We start from the raw sequence: 21,114 nt of genomic DNA, 5'->3' as shown, positions 1-21,114 counted from the left end.
TACTGAGGGATCTCAAATTGAATGATTTGAGAGAATTTGTTGGACTCCTTTCAAGTGATATGTACAGAAAGATAAACGTTCTTTGGCTCCTATTCTATCTTTAATGTACTCCAGAGATAAATACTTTGTTCCTAACAGCCAGCTCCAACTTCATGTATATGGATTTAAAGCCTAGCAGAGATTACTCGAGTTTACTTATTTAATAAACTACATTGAAGTGTCAAGAAAGGAAAACACACACTTGTTAATTTTTTAGATTGTAAAATTCCCTCTGGTGCATTATCACATAAAACATAATATTTTGTTTAAAGAGAAAAAACAAATTAGCACATCTATCCCAGTGTCTCTTCTGTTCTTCAAATCACCCATTAAGTTCGCTGCAGTCTTACCAGTTCTACAAAATGCTGAATTTTGGCATTGGCAGAGATCCCAGTTTGTCATGGTCAGGAACTGGATTTCTTTTTTCTTCCAAAAACCGCTGGATTTCTGTGTTTTAGTTTCCTAAGTTTAAAAATACGCACTGTTTCAAAGCCTTTGCCCAAGTAATATTTTGGGGATAAGCATCTTACCTTGCTGGAATTAAAGACAAACTAATATCTGACTATTTTTTTTTCCATTTCAATTTCATACTGACTCCCTTCCACATTGAGGACAGGTGGAATATGCTGGGATTTTCCAATTGTACTTGTTCTTTTCAGAAGAAACAGGGTTGGAAGCAGCATGCTCCATTGCAACATTGTCCCATCACTTTCTTCCAAGGCAGCAGCGACCCTGTATCCTGCCCCACATCCTGTGCTTGGAGCCAGGCTGGCCTGGGGTAGAGCTGCCAGGACACTGCTCCAGGCCTGCCTGCCTGCCTGCCCAGCAGCAGTGCTCTGCAGGTTGTGCATAGCCCAGAGCCATATGCTGCATGGATCTGCCACACATGGGGTATCCTTTCAATACAACCACAGGATCAAATCCTGAACTCATAATCATTTGCCTGTTATTCCTTGCTCGAGCACTTTCCTTCTGGATTCCATGGGAGCATGCTTTCAGACTGCATTAAGAGTTTAGAGAGCCAGAGCAAGGGGATCTGGAAATGCCCTTGCATTTATATAGCAAGGCACTCTGCCCTTGCTACCTGAGAGTTGTTTATCCAGCACATCCACTTGTTTTGCAGAAACGTTTGCCACCTAATGACTAAAGCAAAGCAGGGATTGCTTTATTAGCCCAAGCTCAATGCTGAGAAGAGTTTGTTGTGCCCACGCATGGCCACTTTTCTGCTACTGGAGCAATGCTCTAATGCAGTGGTGCGTTCTGAAGCAGATTCAGTACTTGGCTGTCTTTATTTCTAAACAATTGCTTTCTCTAAGGAGCATAAATAATTTTTGCCACAGGTATGGGGTTTGCCTGTGGGAACACTCAACTGTGCGTTCTTCAACCATTCTCCTTGTAGCAACAGAGCAGATTTTTGCAGTTTTTCCCTTTGGTTAGGAATGGTTGATGCTAAATGAATATACAATTGGATTAAGTATTTGGCTGCATGTGTCTGCTTTCTTTTCTGCTTAGGCACTTACCAGTTCATGCACATTTTTTCCATAAAGCTAGATAATAAATACTCCATGTAAATACAGATGCATATCCATGCTATGTTTAATTTTTGCTTGTGGAGCAAAACATCACTTTAGAGATCTTTCTTGGCTTCAGATTATGATATTTCCAAATCCACACCCCAAAATAAGCAGTCCTGATTCTTTGATCTGGCATTCCCAATGCTAGCAGGAGCTTGTTGCAACGTTTGTGCTGCAATAAATCTTGCAAGTAACATTTCTCAGAATCAAATCAGAAAGATGTTCCCTTTCCCATGTTGTCCTTGTTGCCTGCTTTGCCATTTATTCCCATGTATCTGCACAGTGCAGACCTGGTTGTGGTCAGCATTGGGACAGCAGTGCTGCCCAGGACAGCCATCCTCTGCTGGAGCTGCAGCAATGCAACAGCGCTGTCTTGAGGGGAGGTGTTGGGATGCTGTGCAGCTGAACCTCGTGTGGTGGTGGTGGCATATGGCCATTTTGGAGTAAACTGAAACACAGCTGTGGGTACATTTTCAGCTGGGTTATAACTGCATAGGACCTGCCCTGGAGCCAAAGGGCCATTCTTTCCCCATCACAGAACTTTTGAAGCCGTTTCCATCCTTTTCTTCCTTGCGCCTGGCTTGCAGGGCTTAAGTTACAGTTATATGGCCTTTCCTACTGCTTCCGCGTTTCCTTCAAGAGTTCTTGAGCAAGATGCTGGGACTTGGAAGCCCCACACACCGCGGTGGCTACAGCTGCAGTGCGCAGCATCTCCGGTTGAACAAACATGGATTATTAGGGGATGTTTTTGGATAGACCTCCCCCGACTTCGGGAGGTCAGGAAGGTTTCTGCAGGGCAGCAGCGTTAAAGTCCCGCTCCCGGCAGCGCGTTAGGAAAGCCTCCCCCTGCGACCGCCCCCTCCTCGCGAGGCAGCGGTACGGATCGATAAAGTGCACCGCACGGAGAGCAAACGAGGGCAGCGGCGGGGAAAGTTCCTCACCTGCGCCCTCCGAGGAGCGGGGGCAGCCATGGGCCGCCCGAGCCCGGCGAGCAGCGGCGCGGCCCCGCACCGGCCGCCGGGGGCGGCAGCGGGCGGGCGGCGGGAGGGGCGGCAGCGGGGAGGGGCGCGGGCCCGGCCGCTCCTCCCGGGGAGCGCTGCCAGCGCGGCGCCGGCTCCTTCGGCACTTCGCGCCCGGCCCGCGCAGCCCTGTTGCACCCACCGCCGCCCCCTCCCGCCCGGCGGGACCGCTGCCGCTCCGCGCTGCGTGCCCCCGCCCCGCGCCCGCCGGGGAGGCTGCGGCGCTCCGTCCGTCCGCGCCGGGCGCGTGGCTCCTTTGTGTACTGCAGCTGCTCCTGAATGCGGAGGCGAAGCCCGTGGCTCGGCACCGAGCTTTTAAAAACCGGCAGCCCTCCTCCCGACCTGCCTCCCCTCCTGCCGCCGGGCGGACGGCTCCCACCTGGGCACCGCCGCTCCCCCCCTCCCGCCTACCTGCGCCCGCCGCATCCCCGCGCTGCCCCGGCCCCGGGGAAGGCACCTGAAGGTGGATCTATCACAGCTCACGGCCGGCTCTCCAAGTGCACTTCTGGGACCAAAGCACCGTCATGGATGTAAGATTTTACCCGTCCGCGGCGGGCGGCTCGCTTCCCGGAGACCCCTCCAACCTGGACTTTGCCCAGTGCTTGGGCTACTATAACTATAACAAGGTGATTACCCCAGCGCTCGGTCGTTCCTCGGGCTGGGGCGGGGGGGGGGACGGGGGACGGGGGACTAGAGGGTCCATGGAAGCTCCGGAGCCGCGCTCTCGGCTCCCCGGCGGGCGCAGCTCCCGGCCCGGCCCGGTGCCGAACAATGGGCGCTCGGCTGCGCCTCTCCGGGACGCGCTCAACTTTTCGTTCTGCGGCTCCGCGGGTCGGGCAGAGCTCCGCGGGGCGGGAAGGGACGATGCCGGCTCCGTGCCTGTGGGACGGGAGCGAGCGGGGAATAGCTAAAAGTGCATCAGCGCTGAAGGTGACGGACGCCTGAATGTGACGGGGTTGTCAAAGAAGTTGCGGTACCACTTCTATTTATTCACACCTTCTTTGCGGCGCGTGTAGTTTGTTACGGTCGGAAGCAATAGTGGTTCCCCTGCGGCTTACCTTCCTTTAGAAATACGCTTTAATAATGCGGAGATGATTTGTTTCACAAGTTACCCACATGTGGGAAAGGCGAAGTTAAGAACGGCGCTGTGACTCACGCTATTTTGCCAAAGACTTCGCTGTTTGCGCTGCGATGTGTCAATAGCACATTGAGCTATTAGCAGCGGGCCCTCACACATGCACATAAAGATCCCTTTCACGCCGTGTTTTCCTGGTGCTGTGTTTGTCCAACCTCTGGGGCCTTTTGTGAGGCGCCGGGCGAGATGCTGGGCGAAAGGGTGCCGCGCTAAGTCTGAACTCGCACGAAAAGCTGCTCTCTGCTATAGTAGAGCCCTCTCTCAATAGCTAGGCGAAGTTTGGTGGAACGCAAAGATCGCTTTCAGAGGGGAGAAATAACGCGGGTTCAAGTGAAGAGGATTAGCAGCTGAATAAAACTTTCTCCTAGAGGAATTCCTTCTAACTAGGTGACGCGAGTGCCTTTCGCTGTTGCTTTTTATGACCCGGCTCTCGGCTGCTGCCCCGTTGGAGCCCGGCGGTGCCGCTCTCAGGCTGTTCTCCCCCCCCCCCCCCCCGAGGCGCGCGCACGTACGGTGCGGGGATGCAGAGCGGCGTTCGCGCAGCGTGCGGCAGCACTGCGCATGCGCGGCGCTGGCTCCATTAGCATGCTGCTTTGTTAGTAGTTAATACAGAGAGACACGGGAGCATGAATTAAAGATGAAACGTCAACCTTAACCTCGAACGCTGCTAAGGACTTCAAGAGCTCTAAACTCTAAAACAGAGTGTAAATATTCACTGTTGTCAGAGATGCCGACTAATTTTGGAAACTTACAGTGCTTTCTGACAGACAGCATTGCTTACTGCAAATCTCGCTTGTTCAGGAGCTTGGTTGTTACGCACGGAGTGTGCTTATCTCAGGAGCTGTTACAGTTTGTCGTAAGGGTCCTTCTATTATTATTTTTGTAATGTCCAAAATGTTGAATGCTTTGAAAACCAGAAGTTAATTGCGTCTGTTAACTTGCAGCAAATGCAGAATTATTTATAACCTTTCTGCTGTGTTTCCCTTCCTCGTACAATGAGAACAGAGCACACATTCAGGATAAGTCAGAAGTACCCAACTCTTGACCTATCCAAAAATACAGTTTGGTTTCTGTGCTCCTGAATGAAATCTTGGCAATTCTTTTGCAGCCCAGGCTTCCAGTCCGTGGCAGAACGTATGTCAGTGAGTGGAGCACGGCTCCTGCTGCCTATGTCCTGTGATGGGTATCTTGGCACGTGGCAGGCCTGGCGTGGGCAGACACACGGAGTGGGGCTGTTTGCTGTGCTCTGGGTGCAGGTGCTCCCAGGATGGGTGAGGAATCTGAGTGAGTTCCTAGAAAGGAGGGCTTTAGCTGTGCTGAGCTAATCTTATCGTCTCTGTCCTTTATAATCTGCAACAGGAGCAGATATGGTAAGGTTGGTTTGTTTTTGTTTTGTTTTGTTTTGTTTTGTTTTTTAAACCTGCGAATAAAAGGAGAGCATTTATTTTGCAGCTTTCTGCACTGCTTTGCTTTCCATCCATTCTTCCCTTTCTTTTCCCTTCTTTTCTAAGGAAAATAAATGATTCCTCTGGCTGGCACTGAGATGATCAGAAGGCACAGAAGTTTAGCTGAGAGATGTACCCTGCTGAATTAAATGGGAGAACTGTTACTGATTTCACTGGGGACACTATTTCACCTCAAATCTTTCTGGAGCTCATTTGAGCATCCTGCCTGCTTGTCTGTGCTGCCTGATTGTGCTCTTCCCTGATGCTGCCTGTGACAAGCAGGCAGGGGTGAGCGTGTTGCGTGGTTGGATGTATCTGCAAAAGCCCAACTCTTTATGTGAAGGCACTCTCAGGATCACCAAGACACAGCACTGATGGCATATGGTGTACCTGTGGCAAACTGTACTTTGTAGCAGTGTCTGCAAACGTTGAACGTGAGGCCTCTTGCTGTAACCACGATGGAGGAGCAGGGCTGCTGCACAGGCTGCTGTACTTCGGGCTGCACCTTGGTCCCTTAGTGTGACAGCCAGGCCCTACACCAGGCCTGGCCTCTGGGCAGCAGTGTAAGGGGTCCAGGCCTTGTGCAGGTGCCCTGGGGCTGGGTCCTGCCCCACAGCTCCCTTTTAAGCTCTGTGTTGTTCTTTTGAAACCCTCTGTCCATACTGGATGGGGATTCTGAAGGTTAGGGGTTGTCGTATTGCTTTTTTGGGGAGAGCATTAATTTGAGCACAAGATGGCACTCAAAAAGGGGCTTAAAGTAAGTGTGGTTGGGACCACAAGTTGTGGTGGAGCTTCTACAAGTGTCCAGGCTGGGGTTATTTCTGTCTGGATAGTGGGCAAGGTGGTAAACATGCAGAAGGGGAGAAAGAGGAAACAGGGAGATGGAAAGACGGCGATTTCTCCAAGGTTACGCCGTCGGTCACTGACATAATCAGGGCCACAACCAAGGTATTCTGAGACTCAGCCCAGTGGTTTATGCTGAATCTCATTTACTCTAATAGGATTACTTACATGTTTAAAGTAAAGCATGTGCTTAAGTGCTTTGCTGGATCAGGGCCATATTTGATAAGTTTTCAGTGCTGGTGTGAGAGTCCATAACTTGACCCCACATGTGTCTGGCTGCTGGTGGTTTGGGATAGCAGCAATGCACCTCTGTGCCATGGAGTTGCAGGAGCACAGTCTGTTTCTAGAAGGCTCCTGCTGCTTTGTGTACAAAAAAAAAATCACTGAAAAGTAGCTATAAAAACTACAGAAAGTTGAAGGATGCCAGCTGTTGTAAAACATGCTGCTCCTGTTTTGAGCCCTTTTATGGCTCTGCTGATGGAGAGCAATTCTGGACATTTGGTATAGTTTTGTAGATTTTTTTTTTTTTTTTTTTTTCCTAAACAAACTTTTGCACTTATTGAGTAAATAACATGTCTTGTACTAGAAATATTTCGGGAGCTACCATTCATCATAGCAAATATATATATGTGTTTTAGAGAAACCATAATTCTCATGATGTAATTTGAAAAGGAAAAAGACAACTCCAAACCCTGGACGCGTACTGCTCAGCCCATGAGTTATCATTGTATGAAATTCCAGAATCCTTACTTCATTATTTAGCTGTCTACATTTTATAATGTTTATCTCTCCTGTACAGATTGTCCTCAAAGGATACAAATTTCAAACATCCGTACCTTAATTTAGGCACCAGCATACATGTGTGAATGTCAGAGCTTGATGTTTTTGGCTGAAATATTTTGCATTTTACAAAAGAAGCTCAGGAAGGTTATCTTGTTCTTCCAGAGGTAAAGAACAGATAGCAGTAGGTTAGCAGCATGCTCAGCTGTGCTATAAAGCCATTCCTATTAGCACACATTCGTAGCAAAAATGGATTACAGTTATGCAAACGATTGAAAATTACTCTCCTTGCAGATTTAGTGTGCCTACACATGCATAGGTTTTTCTTTCATACAGCAGATGGTGAGAGACAATGAGTGCATGTATGCTGTTAAGACAGAAAGCTCAGCGCTCACTCATCATCTGCTCTGCATGTATGCTGGTTCACATCTGGGCTGTGCTGCGGTGTGGGCACGGCGGTTCCTTTCCTGGTGAGAGCGGTTTGTGAGCTGGGAGCTGCTGCGTGCTGTGGCGTGTGAGCAGCCCTGCTCTGCCCGTGCCGAGGCCGGCCCAGGGAGATACGCACCCAGCTTTGTCTCGGGGCTTGGGAACTTTCTGTTGTTTTGACTAGCAGCTCCGTAAATGCCATTTTATCTTTGGTGTTTCCCATTGATCTTCCGACACACATGGCAAGTGTGCTGAATGGGTTCTTTCCCAGAACAGCCTTCCCCTGCCTCTCATATCTCAAAACCTCAGGACTATGCAGACAACTACTGCTGGGAAAGAAAAAAGATCCCCAAATATTTGGCCGCCCGTGAGGGATGTGTGATTCCCTGTGCTTGCAAGCAGAAGTGTGAGGATCCCATGAGTGTGTCCACAAGGAGACAAACTGCCCTTTGTAACACCACCCCCACTTGCCTTGCACTGTCCTACGGGCACAGTCACCTCCAGATTTGCAAGGAGTTTTGCAAGGAAACCCATGGATGCCAGCGGCAGCAACTGTGCCAGACCCTGCATTGCATGGAATGAGTTCTTATAGTGGGGGCACTAACTGTATTGGGAACTGCAACTTTTCTGCTCTAATGCTGCAAATCCTGTACGGAATGCACCCTCGGTTATCAAGGCCTGAGGAGGAGCTGGTTATATACAAAGTTTACTTAGGAGAAACCGTTTCTTCCTGGTGATTAAAAAAACAACAACCCAACACCTGTTAGTTGTTACAGTGGATTACAATTGTATCAGTAAGACACTTGTAATAATGCACAGCAATATACCAAGCGCTTGAGTAATCAGGAGTACTTTCACTGTGTGCAGAAAGGATAAGCAAGTGCGTTTTTAAAGTCCTGATAGTTTGAAGTAGCTGTAGCAGCTCTGCTGTGTGTGTCAGGGACCTGCTCACACCTCTGCTTCTGTGGTGAGGGATCACCGAGTGCTGTGGGTGAGCAGGGCCTGCAGCACTGCCTGCGCTAAGCATGGCACCTCAGGCAGAGGTAATGAATTGCCATGAATTCATAATAAAAGTGAAACAGAAAGATGGGAAATAACAGCTTATGTTCTTTGGAAGATGCTTGAAGTGGGCATAGCTCGTGTAGACCACATTTCATTGGCTCAGTGGTCCCAGTTCTGTTCGATCCCAGCAAAGTGAGGTACACCACGCTGTGCCCTTTGGGATGTGCTGCAGGCTTCTATCACATGTACAGTTGACACATGCCTATGTATTTGTTGAGTTCAGACAGCCCAAAGAACCCAACTAATGCCATTGAGTGATGATAATCTAATTTAGGAGGAAAAGAATTTGCGCAGCTCTAATCCTACCTTTTTATCTGTAATCACATTTCTTCTGCTGTAAAATTGCACCGTTACACGGACCTAATGGCAGGGCTGCATTTTCAAATTCTTCGAACTCTTATCTGGTAGCCGTCTCCATACTGTTACTTGTCTGTATGATGTATTTATAGAGTGCCAGTCACTATAGTGTCTTTCCGATGATTGCTACCAAAATTGAGAACTCTGAGGTGAAAATCTAATCAGGACTTCAGATAACAATGTCACACAAGAGCCTTCTGGTCTTTGCCTCTGTGCTGCGCTCAGATGAAGACTCTGATGAGATCACGCTTGCTGCCGCCTTATTCATTGTTTGTTTCTGTAACAAGGTTACCATTTCATATCTTCTCCACTGCGTGTTAGCACCTGTCAGACCAATCCAAATCGTGTTTTGCATGTATTCCCTGTTTCGCTGTATTGGAAGATGCGCTTGTGGGTCTGCTGAACTGGCAAAAATCGACAGGAGGGCTGCTGCTGCCCAGTGGCTTCTGCAGCACGCACCTGAACATAGGTCTGCACCAGTGTTCTCAGATGTGTGGAGGTAATGGGCAGGCAGGCTGAGAACACAGACTGCTTTCAGCTCACTGAAAACACTGAGTTTTCTGAGCGCGGTGCTGCAGCTCCATCTGACCAGGATTGCACACTCCGTTCCATCTGTTAAGATCTGGTAGCACACGTTAGCTTGTTATTGAAAATGAAGAAGATTTTAAACAAACAGTTCTTGTTTTTTGGTTTGTTTGTGTAGCTCACGTGCCAGCTGCTGGCATCAATGTTCTGCGTATCTTCCTGCCCAGCAACCTGCGTTTTGTTGAAAATCCCTATGTAAATATCAAGAGGGGAAAGAAATAATCTTTAGGAAGATGAAGAAGGCTCCAAACTCTAATCCATACTTGAGGATATGCTGTCAAAACTAAATGTGTTTTCTGAAGCAGTCTGTACTAAAAAAACAGACACTTGATCCCTTAATATTCCTTTAAGCTTGATTAAAAAAATAAATAAATCTTAAATAGAAAAATGTATCTTTTTTTTTTTTTTTTTTTTTTCTTTTTTTTCTTTATTTTTTCTTCTATTTTGTTTTTCTTTTTTGGCAATTGTTTCTCAGTTTTGTTTATGCACTTTGTAGACTGTGACTCAATGTGGACATCTTAGATTTACTTATATAGACATTAGATCAGACCTGCCCTTGGCATTTCTTGGGAGAAATGTTTGCAGTTCAATGCTTTATTTTTTCCTATTGTAAAGTTGCCGTCTTTCTCACTGTCTGGGTCACTATGACCATACATCATCACTCCTGGCCACAGGCTTGTGCAAGCTGAGACTAAATCTTATGCAGATGAGTGGGTTGTGATATAGCGAAGGTAAAAATGGAGGGGAAGTTTGGATGAAAGGTCAGAATTGGGACTGGTAATCTCTGAAATAAGGCACCTGTTTGCTTTCCGTTTCTACTTTTCATTTCTACTTCTTTGGGCATGACTTTATTTGTTACTGGTAGAGGTGGCAGCTGCAGAGGCATGGATATCTCCTCATTTGTCTCTTCCATTTCATGACGGATGTCATTGGTGATGATGTAAAATCATTATGCTAAACAGAATATTGTTTTTACATGCACATTTAGAACATAATTTTCTCTTCTGTAGATTTGGTATTCTAAGAGTTTGGATCAGCCAAGCAATTGAATAAGAGATTGCAAATATGCAGAATTACCGGTAGGTAGGATGTGTGCAAGATGATGTTCTGCATTCAGACTGTTTTGGTCACTGGAAGCTATTTGCCTTCATCTACATGTAAAAGACCAACCCTCAATTTTTGGAATGACTACCTTCTAATTTTTCAAGAGTCCTCTGGCACTGAACCTTACTGGGCTTATTTCTGCTCCTCAGTACATTTGAGTTCCACAAAATCTATAGCAATCAAAGTAGGGCTCAGTTCTCAGTCTGAAAAAATCTTTTCCATAGCTTCATTATGACACAGCCTTTTGAAAACTGGTACAAAGGTGACATCTCCCCACTTGACTTTCTAAAGAAAACTCACCAAGAGAAACTTTTCTGTGTTTAGCATTGACAATGATATACAATCTGCACTATAATTCTGTAAACAGAAAATTCTAGAGAATTTAGATAGGGATTACAAAGAATTTAATAGTTTCTTAGATGGGTAAATTAATGTAGAACTGAATTATTTTCATCTTGCCAGGAACACATGCATGGAAACAACTTGAACTATGAGAACCACTCCTACTGTCCCAATGGGGCAGCTCCTATATTTAAAGTCAGTGAATTACTTAAACGTTGTAGGTTCAGGATGAATTTAAACACCTCAATATTGATTAACTGTCTAATTTTGATATGAAAAAATGTGTTAAAACCATGCAAAAATCAATTGCTGCTTGGTGGAGTAGCTTATTTTCAGAGCAGATCATATTTATCTCCTGTTCTGCTTTTTGTATTACTCTCTTTAATGTCATAAGGCTTTTACAAATAGTTGAATGGTTTAGGGGGCTGCATTTCAGTATTACTGTGTTATTCATAAAAGCATATTTTTTTAAAGCTACTTTTATCAGTAAACAGTTTTACTGATAGAGGGTTAGAAGGCCTTTTGTTTTATTAAATAAATTTGAATTGTAATAGGCATGGGAAAATAGTCATTGTGTTTGCTTTAGCAGGATACTGCAGTTACTTTTGTGATTCTTAGTAAACATGTGGATGAAGTGATGATGATTATGGGTGCCCATGTAAATATGAGGATATCATGCTATTGGTTTGTTCTTGTGAAAAACTTGATAGCTGCAGTTTCTCGTCACAATCCAAAATCTTGGCTCTTTTTTCTCCTATTGTTTTGCTTGCTATAGTTAGAAATACGCTGACCTTAAAGCTAAAAAAAAAAAAAAATAAAAAAAATAAAAAAAGTTGTTTCCTGCTCTATACATGAGGCAAAATAAATAGAATTTTACAATGAATTTTCTGCATGTTTTTCATGGCAGAACTGTAGGTATAATGAGACTGATTTCAAAGCTGTGCATGGGGCATACCACAGAGCTTAACATTTGAGGAGGTGCAGTTTTGAATGAGAGTTCAATTTAGATACACAGGTGAAAGCGTTTGCAATACAGAGTAAAACCTGAACTAAATAATATATTTATATGTATGTGACTCCCTGTTCCTGGTTTTCTAAGAGTGTGTGAAGACAAGTTGATGCAAGCTCCTTATTCTATATTGTTCTACCAAGTAGTTCACAAGTACAAGATATTTTAACGGAAATGGATTGGGCAGGTGCTTCAATTCTGTCCTGCTAACATCTTAAAAGCCTTCATTCCTTCTAACACTTTAAAACCCTACCTGAAGTTGTCTTTATGCTCACCTGGTTGTGAGGCTGAGCCCAAGGAACACGCATGGGAACTAAGTCAGGTGTTATGTCATGCCAGGCAGTCTGGCTTTGTAGATGGTGACTTGCACCACTGCTTTCTTGATACCTACTGGTTGTTTCGGAAGCAGCAGAAATACCGGTAAGGAAAAGCCTCCTTTGATTTCTTCTTGTAGCTCTGTGTTTTAGGGTCTAGTACCTGATACACCTTCTTTAACCAAAAAATTTTGTGCTGAGCTCCTTGTTGATGCCTGTAGGGTGTGTAAATGTAGTGCAGCTTTTTGAAAATACAAAATTGTTGTCTGAAGGATTTGATGAGGCATATGGACATACATTATCTGTGCTCTGCTTTTATATATATATTTTTTAACCTTGGTCTTTTAAAAATAATTTTTGACACAACTGTGTGCATCAGCAGCTTCAGGGAAATGTGCTACTTCATGCTTTCCCAGTAGTTGCACCTTGAGATGAGAACTTGCAGCTGAGATTTTGCCTTTGTGGAGTCAGCATGGTGAGTTCCTCTTCTGTCAGAGCATCCCTGGAGCTTGCTCAGAAGCAGCAGATTGCTGGGGTTGCTCTCTGGTGCCCCCTTGGCACTGTTTTGGCCTGGGCTGGCTGGTGTCTCTGGAGACACCACTGCTGGGACAGGCGTTTTGTTGACATACAGCGTAGGAAGGCAAAAGGCAGGCAGTACAATCTAGGGCTAAGCACAACCTAGCAAAATGTCACAAAATTAAAATATTAGTTGTATTCATTGAGTAGTCAAGGTGATAGCTCTTCAGAATTCTGCATATACAGACTCATGGTATGTCCAGCATAGAGTTCAGCAACAAATCTTGCTGTTTTTATCTGTAATTCTGCTAAAAAACTAAATAAAGTACAAAATTGTATTCTATGATTCTATGATTTATTTTGTCTCAATCTGCAGCTACAGTTTACACAGTTTAAGTAGAAAATTGTTTTTCTAAGTGTAGTCAGCAAAGAACTTGTAGTAGATTAGCAGCCTTTCTTGTCTTCTCTGTTAGAAAGCACTTCAGAAAGGATGGCAAAGATTAGCTTGAATTCTGTCAGCACAAGTATATTACTGGTGATAACACACTGTACAAGTTGTAGCAATGTTCTACTGGTGGGAAAAGTGGGGAGAAGCTATTTGTTGTTGTATAGGTTGCATACATTAAGATATGTGCACCTTTTTTTTGAGATCACAGGTCTCCTTGTCATTCCTTGCACTCCCACTAATTAACTGAATTTCACCAGGGTTATTTATGCATAGCATTCCACGTTGTTTAACTGTGTGTTTATGCAAAACTGTTTCTAAATGGAAGTTCTCTTAGTCTTAGTTCTCTCATCATGAGAAGTGAGTGACAGTGATCAAGAGCTTGATTTGTATTATGACAAACTGAAGGTGAATATTATGCTGTTCTTCCTAACTGTTTCTGTGTCTCAGAAAAGGATAACAAACTCCATTAAAATGTCATGACATCAATAGTGAATATTTAAAATGCATAAGAAAGGATAAAGTCTTGAAATCGTAAGAATGAAAATGCTTCCTATATGATTTTAGACTCTATAGTTGTAGATCTTCTGAGTTTCATTTATTCTCTGCATGGGTAAAAACTGATAACAGGCACACAGCTTGCTCTCTCTGCCCCCTGGATGTAACCTTTTTTCTTTAAAATAAATGTGAATGTAAAAAAAAAAAAAAAGGAACAATCTCCATGGAGGGAAATCAATCTTGTTCCTTCAGAATCATGAACTCAGGTTGATACATTGCAGCTGTGGTGAGTACAACGCACAACACAGTCCTAGCACAGAATTTTGACAGTGAGAAATATTCTATCTCCTTCTTTTCTAACTATTGTTTTTCAGTTTCTTCTTATTGTGTTGAATATTAGTGCTTTTCCTTTGTCTTTCATTCTGCTGCAGCCTTTATATTTTCAGGTGCCCTAGGAAGCGGCCATTTGTTAATCTGAGAAAAGAATGGAAAAGGGGCTGTGAAAACACCTTGATGAGAAAGAGACAGTGGCAGATAGGGAACACTGCAAAGCATTTAAAAGTTTTTATAATTGTTTAATTGTTTTCAGTCTGCCTGAGTTCGTAACTTTTTGTAGTTTTGATGCTGTATGTTTGGAGAGAGGGAGGCAGGGAAGAAGGAAGAAATGCATGCTCTTTGCATTTTGAGATTTCACATTAACTTTGGGTTAGGAGTGAGGTTCATAAGTTCATCTTTTACTTCTCCATTCCATGGACATGTGTTATTCAAGCAAAGGAACTCCTCTCTGCAGCCTTCTCCTGTAACTCCCTTTGCCTGGGATCTTTGCATGCAGAAATAAGAAATAACAAGATTTCAGATGATGAATCTCAGTATGAATGCTAGGAAAAGGGCAGTTGCTTTATTGATCCCAACTGCTGAAGTTTTCCGTGTGAAGATGACTTATATTTATAAAAAAAGAAAAAAATCAATGAGACAAACAAACAAACTGAACTTCTGATAAGAACTGATTTGAAACACGTTCAGCTTTTTCTTTCTCATCTTTACTTTCCAAAATCTTCTAAGGAAGTGAGTGCAGTCCTGCTCTTGTGCGTAGGAATATACTTTCTTTGAAGAAGAGAGGTGTTCTGCTTCTTAGTTGAGCTTCATAAACTTGCTGGAAAAAATTCAGCTTGGCGGATGTGTTTTGAAGCAGTCGTTTCTTGGGCACTGAACCGTTCATTCTGTAAAAGCATAAAGCCACTTCTTCGCACCTGCTGACAAAACAAAAGAAACAGTTCTAATCATATGTTATGTGTGGACAGGCTGTGATGTTGGTAAGCATTGCTCTGGCTGCTAAAAAGCACCAGCTCTATCCAGCCCCTCATCCACATATTTGCCTCAATAGAAAGCATGAAAACAGTCCCAAGATGGTTTTGTCTCTGTTTTTGCTAAACAAGTGAATCATCAGAACGTTTTCTCCAGTTTAGATTTCAAACAAAAATGAAGCTACATTCAGCTGCTTCGAGTTGGGAAGGTGTAGGTAAACTTCATTTCTGAAGTGTGAAAGAACTGACACATGAAATTGCAGGTCTGGCAGCAAAGATTTTTTTTTTTTTTTTTTTTTTTTAAATAAGTACCTCACAGTTGGAGAATCGATTTTTCTTAGGAAAAGAAGACATAAGAAGCCTGAAGTATCAATGCTTTAACAGTAATATGAGAAATGTGGCAAGGTGAGATAGAAAACGATGTTGATACAGACATGGCTGCACAAATGCTGGCTCTGGGTTTATCCTGGGAAGAGAAACCTATGATCACACTTGATATTGGTGTGTTTCCTTTCGACCATGAATGCAGAGTATGTCGTCATGTCCGTGGAAGAAGTTCATCTGCCAGCGCTGTTGTAAATGTTCCAGCCTTGCGAGAGCTGCTTACTGAACCAAGCAATTCTTTGCAACTTCCTTCCACCCCACTCTAAAAGTTTGGACACTTAATTTCTGACTCACTGCTGTATACAGCAAGGCTGGGAAAACTCAGATTCCCTAATCTAGGCACTGTTTTCTACCATTGTACAATATTGCTTCTTTGGCTTTTGAATTTAAGCAAAACTGTTGACAGTGCCAGATGTTGCTGTAGATATGATAAAAGTGGGATTACATACAGTAGAGTAAATTAAGGATTAGAGCTAAACTATGGATTATTGGTTAATATCCAAAGTACAGAGGAGAGGCATAATTCCATTCTTCCAATCTTTCCTTGAACAGTCCAGTTCATAATCTTGTTTAGGTAAGAAAATGGTGCATTTTGCACAACTCTTTTTATATCTCTGTATAGAGTATTTGTGCTTGCAACCACAGTGAAGCAATATACATACATACATATACATACATACATATATATATATATATATATATATATATATATATTTGGCAGGAATTATGAGAAGAATTTAGTTCCAAAAGAGCTCTTGTATTGATTTTCTCTAAGCAAATCAGAGGTTTTTCAGAGGGCGGCATTCCCAGGAAATATACTTTATCTCATGATGCTCGCTTGCATCTGTCTTTCGACCAGCGTACAAAAATAAGGATGATATTTTACTCACCTATATAGGGAAATTCCTGCTGTTCTCTGTGATTATTATTTTGTCTTCTAATCACACTCATGATTTATTTTTTTTTTTAGGTATATTTCTATTTCCTGGCCTACCATATAATAGGAAACTGTAGGTGGTGTGTTTGTTCATTTTAAGCAGAGATGTGTGCCAGTTGAAGAGAAACCTGTGGGTAGCAGTAGATAGTTGGCTAAATTGATTCTGGAGCAAGTTTGTGGGGGGCCAGCATGATGGTGGATCCTAAACAGGGGTGAAACAGCTCCTGATTTACATTCAGGATAGCTATCTTCGGTCTGTTAAAATAGCAGTTCAAAATAAAGAACGGGGATGGGAATTCCAGTCTGCAGGGAGTGTTTGTATTGGTGACAGCAAGTTGAAGATTGTGACCTGGCTAAAGCATGTGGATTTAATGCAGCCACATGGAAACCTCTGTCTTTGTAGTTATGTGTTAACTCATGGCATCCTAAAAGCAATGATTTTTTGTTTAGCTCCATGTAATCTTGCAGCGAGGGACTGATATTTAGAGCCCATCAGTCTGAACTGGCAGATGTAACAGGGTAGGAAATGACACTACATAAAGCCTGAATCTGTCAGAAACTCCAATCTTCAATGTGTGTCTCTGGTACTGGCTAACTGTTTGTATATTTGATTGTTGCTTCTGTAATTAAGGCTTAGAGTTCCTTCTTTCTTTCTCAGGATGAGCCTCATGTGGTAATTCAGTTTTTATTCTCTTAAAAAAAAAAATATCAGAGGAATATAGCTCAAGCACCCTGTTACTTCTGACAAGCTAAAAAAGAAATCACAGTGGTTGAGCACAGATTTGGAGATGCAAAGTAGCTTTCCTAGAAAATACAACTGTTTGTTGTGCATGTTTGTGAAAGAAAATCTGTTTAAGGAAGCTGTAAACTTAGAGGGCACTAATTACTGCAATCTTCATTTCCTCTTCCTCTCTAGTTTGATGTCTGCTTAGGTTGCATTGAGGCTCAAGTGCCTATGTGTGTGAGGGATGGGGCGTATGGTGACCTTTAAAATTGAAGTCTTAAATCCTTGTGGTACACAATACTACTGAGATGTGGTACCCAAAGAGTGTAACGTATGGTAGGGTATTTTGGATTATGTGTTCATAACACTGGAAATGAATCTGATTTTTCCTTGGATGGATACTGCACTTATGAAGGTGAAACACTTTAAGAAATTACACTGTCCATGCCCAGTCCCCTACCCACAGTTGCCCCCTGTACAGTAACAAATTAAGCATCTACTACTTAGTGCAGTCTGTGAAAAGGAAGTGGAAGTGGTTCTGAATGCTTATCATGAAGGTTGTTCTGAAAGTAATGCCTCCTATTTTATTCTGTTAGCCCACAACATCTCAGGAGGATGTTGGTGGTATAGCAGTAGAGGTTGAACCTTCCCACCAGTATCCTGTTAAATTTTGTTGCTGTGCGACAGATGGCAGCAGAGTTTGACAGGACCTGTTGAACTAATACAAGGCTGAAGGTGACAGTTTCCCAGATCACGTCATTACCAGTGACGGGATGTGGTGTCATCACTGCAAGCTGAAATAAAACAGCAGCCCATGGAGGGGCCACCTGTGAATTCCCCATTGAAGAAAAAGTTGAAGATGCAGCCCTCAGTGGGTAAAGTGATGTGCGCTGTTTCTTTGGGATGGAAAAGGGGTGATTCTTCTGGATTTCCTGGAATCTGGACAAACTATCAACTCTGATGGCTACTTTGTGACGCTGACTAAGCTGAAGTCATGAATGTCCAGAATAAGGCCAGAGAAGAAGACAACCGTTGTATAGTCTAAATTTGGTACCTTCTGACTTCTGTCTGTTTGAGCTGATGAAAGATGGACTGTGTGGGCAAAATCTTCCTAGCAATTATGCCACTGTAGCAGCTGTGAAGCAGTGAACATCTCCACTGATGCAGATTTTTCAAGTGTGGCATGCATGCTCTTCATCACTGGCAACTAATGGTGGTGACTGCTGAAAAATAGTGTTTTGTATCTGAGAATTTATGCTATCAAATAGTGTTATTGTGGCTTTTGTGTCTGTTATAGTTGTCATGGAAATGAATAGGAGCAATGAACATACAAAAGAGGAGCGTAATCAAGTCGCTTTGTTTGGGCTGCAGCAGACTTGAACACTACAACTGAAAAGAAATTGTGATTTGTCTTTCAATACCAAAGATTTCACTGTCATTGAAATCTACTTTTAATGTTTAAAGGAATAGTAACTATTATCACTTCTATTTGTTAGAACATTTCAAAGCAGCTTCTTTATTCTTATTAAAGTATTTTACAGACGCGTCCATTTATTAATGAGAAGTCATGATCGTTTCCAGACTTGCAGACTTTAGTTGCAGAGGGCCGAGAGTATGTGTGCCAGGATTTCTTACATCTGGCAGAAACATGCCACTGCCTTGCTGGAAATTGAGCTTTCCTTATACTCTTCTGTATTAGTTAATAGAAACCCTCATTGAGAAAGGGTACTCATCAAAGAATGCTTTATGAAACAGAAAAGCAGTACTCGTAAACCCCATTGGATTCCTAGAGTTATTACATTTTACATCATATACAGTTTATTTTTCCAGATGCCATGGTTCAAAATAATGAATTTTTAATACTACTTGCAGAATTCTACAGATTTCATAATAGCATATGACATGTTAATATCCTCTGTGACATCCTACTGGTCATATCCAACTGTGATAAACACTTGTGTACGCTATAAAAATGACATCTATTATAAAAAATAAAGATAATGCAAAAGGATACAAACAATCCCTTAAATTTATAAAGACTGTTGCAAATCTTGAATGTTAATTTGAAGGAAAAAAGTGCATGCTAATGCTAAGTTTATGCCTTCAGTTAATAGTCCTTTATTCCTTCAGGAAAAAAAAATCAAGCAGCTATGCTTTAAATGAATTTAATGAACTGCAAAGACTGACATTTTCACTATAAAAGTCACACTTCATTTAATGAAGTAGTTAAATATTGATGCTATATTAAAATACAGGCTGAATAAAAATAGCAATATGGTTTTCAAAATAGGGATTTGAACTGTTGTTTTTTTTTTTTTCTTGTTATATTGAAAATTTCATGAACTGAGAGAAGGGAAATACAGCAGAATATCTCCATAATAAACAAAGTAGTGTTGAAATAACATTAAAGTTGAAAGACAAAACCCCATAAAAGTGAAGAAATTAAGGCGCTGTACTCTTAACTCAGTGCTCTTTGTGCTTAAGAACATAATTGCTGAATGGAACCAACATTATCATTGTTTGAATTGCAATATTTTCTAAAGTTCTTGAAAGCAAAGACAGATTGTACACCCTGTACTTCGGGTGGCACATGAGAGAGCTAGCCATGTGTTTACCCAGGGTGATTATTTAAATATGGTATTATTTGATATGAATTTGAGTAATTGTGTTTTAAGTGCTATGATTGCACTGGCAATACTCTGGCAAGGCCATATTGACTGTTTGTGGCTTCCGTTGATATCATTTGAATTTTTAGCTTTGTTTTTATCTGCATTTCCACCATAAAAATGTAATGTTGGCAACGAGTGAGGAAATATCAGTGACAAATATGCCTCAGATTTTTCTTGACTCCCAACTTCCATGATAAGGAGGAAGCAAGAATTTTATAGATGTGAGTTGGAGCAGTGACTGAGTGATGGTATGATCAGTTTCACTGTAATGGACTGAGTTACACTGGATCGTATCTGTAACACTGTACTGGTTCTAACATCAGGCCTCTACGTACAGTAGAATACTAAGGATGACATCTTTGGCTTGTTGAAGTCAGTGGCAAAACTCCCATTAATTTCAGCAGTCTGTGTTTTCACCCTTAGTGTCTGACTTGTAAAACAACGATAAATTGATTTAGCAAGGGTTTTTTTTTGTTGTTTTTTTGGTTGTTGGTTTTTTTTTTTTTTCCTCAAGGAAGATCTCTGCTTCATGTAAAATGACTTATCTTTTAACTTTTAATTCAGGATAAATAGTCTTTTTTTTTTTTTTTTTTTTTTTTTTTTTTTCTTTTTTTCCCTTTTTTGCATACCTATCTTTTAACCATCAAAGATGATGGGAGAAAATGGATCTGTTTTGAAAGCAGTAGGCTGTATGCACAGTTACATAAACAGTTGCTAACCGAAACCAACAATAAGGAATGCAGACTTCCTAACGAAGACTGATGAATCACTTCTGTAACTAGCAGCTGTCAGGTATGGTCTCTACATGTACTGGTTGAAATGTATTTTCCCTATATGCGAAGAACATTTATTTGAAACAACAACAACAGAAGAAAACATTGGAAACTGAAGAAATAACGATGTAAGTGCATATGTATGTATTTAGAAGGCATGCACTGTGTTTGTGATCATGGTCCTCGTAATTCTTCATGAGATAGGTAGATCACCATCTTGTTACACAGTCATGACTTTGCCACAGCAAGCATGAAAATGTTCTCCTTAATAGAACATAAAATTTTGTGGGGTATTTTGGAGGCTAACCAGCATTTATCTGGAATTAATAGGGCGTTGAATATTTTCTACCTTTCCTAGACGTCAGAAGAAAATGGATGCCAAGTGTCCGTTCATGCTGCTCATGGTCCTGAGTGAGTTCTGGTTGTGCAATGGCTCTTAGTTGCTGATCTAGTCTGTGCTTAAGGCAGAGATCCTGCTGAACGTGACAGAACTGGCATAACCCAAGAGGAACCATTTGTAGCACGCTTAGCAGCTTGTGCCCTTGAGTGAGTGTATCTTTAAAGAAAGAATTACAAAATTGAAAAGGTATTTGTATACTGCTGACATTCAGAATGCTTACATTGAAACTATACCAGCGCTGCTGTCTTCAACAGTAGTATAGGGAAAATGTTTTATTAAACGCTATTTTTTCTTGTTATTTAAGAAGTAGCTAGCTTTGCACACATTAATCTCTTTTTCTTTTTAATTCAAGGTTGATGGTCTAGGTCTCACACATTGTATTTATGAATAGGGCACTCAATAACTATGCAAAATATCTATTTCTCCCATG

At 42.4% G+C, this 21,114-nt stretch overlaps 1 protein-coding gene across 2 annotated transcripts in view; it reads left to right on the top strand.

Moving 5' to 3' along the window:
* Positions 1-3,066: 3,066 nt before the first annotated feature.
* Positions 3,067-21,114, top strand: part of TOX3 (TOX high mobility group box family member 3) — a 70,569-nt gene continuing 52,521 nt past the window's right edge. For both annotated transcript variants that reach the window (XM_042877075.1, XM_042877074.1), the window contains exon 1: positions 3,067-3,258. In XM_042877075.1, coding sequence (XP_042733009.1) covers positions 3,157-3,258 — 102 coding nt within the window. In that variant the 5' untranslated portion in view covers positions 3,067-3,156. The remainder of the gene's footprint in view (positions 3,259-21,114) is intronic.

Source organism: Lagopus leucura, unplaced genomic scaffold (assembly GCF_019238085.1).
Source record: "Lagopus leucura isolate 7727_CA_CO unplaced genomic scaffold, USGS_WTPT01 Super-Scaffold_100017, whole genome shotgun sequence".
NCBI lineage: Eukaryota > Metazoa > Chordata > Aves > Galliformes > Phasianidae > Lagopus > Lagopus leucura.
The sequence above is the reverse complement of the archived record's forward strand: the minus strand, read 5'-3'. Positions and strand labels throughout refer to the sequence as shown.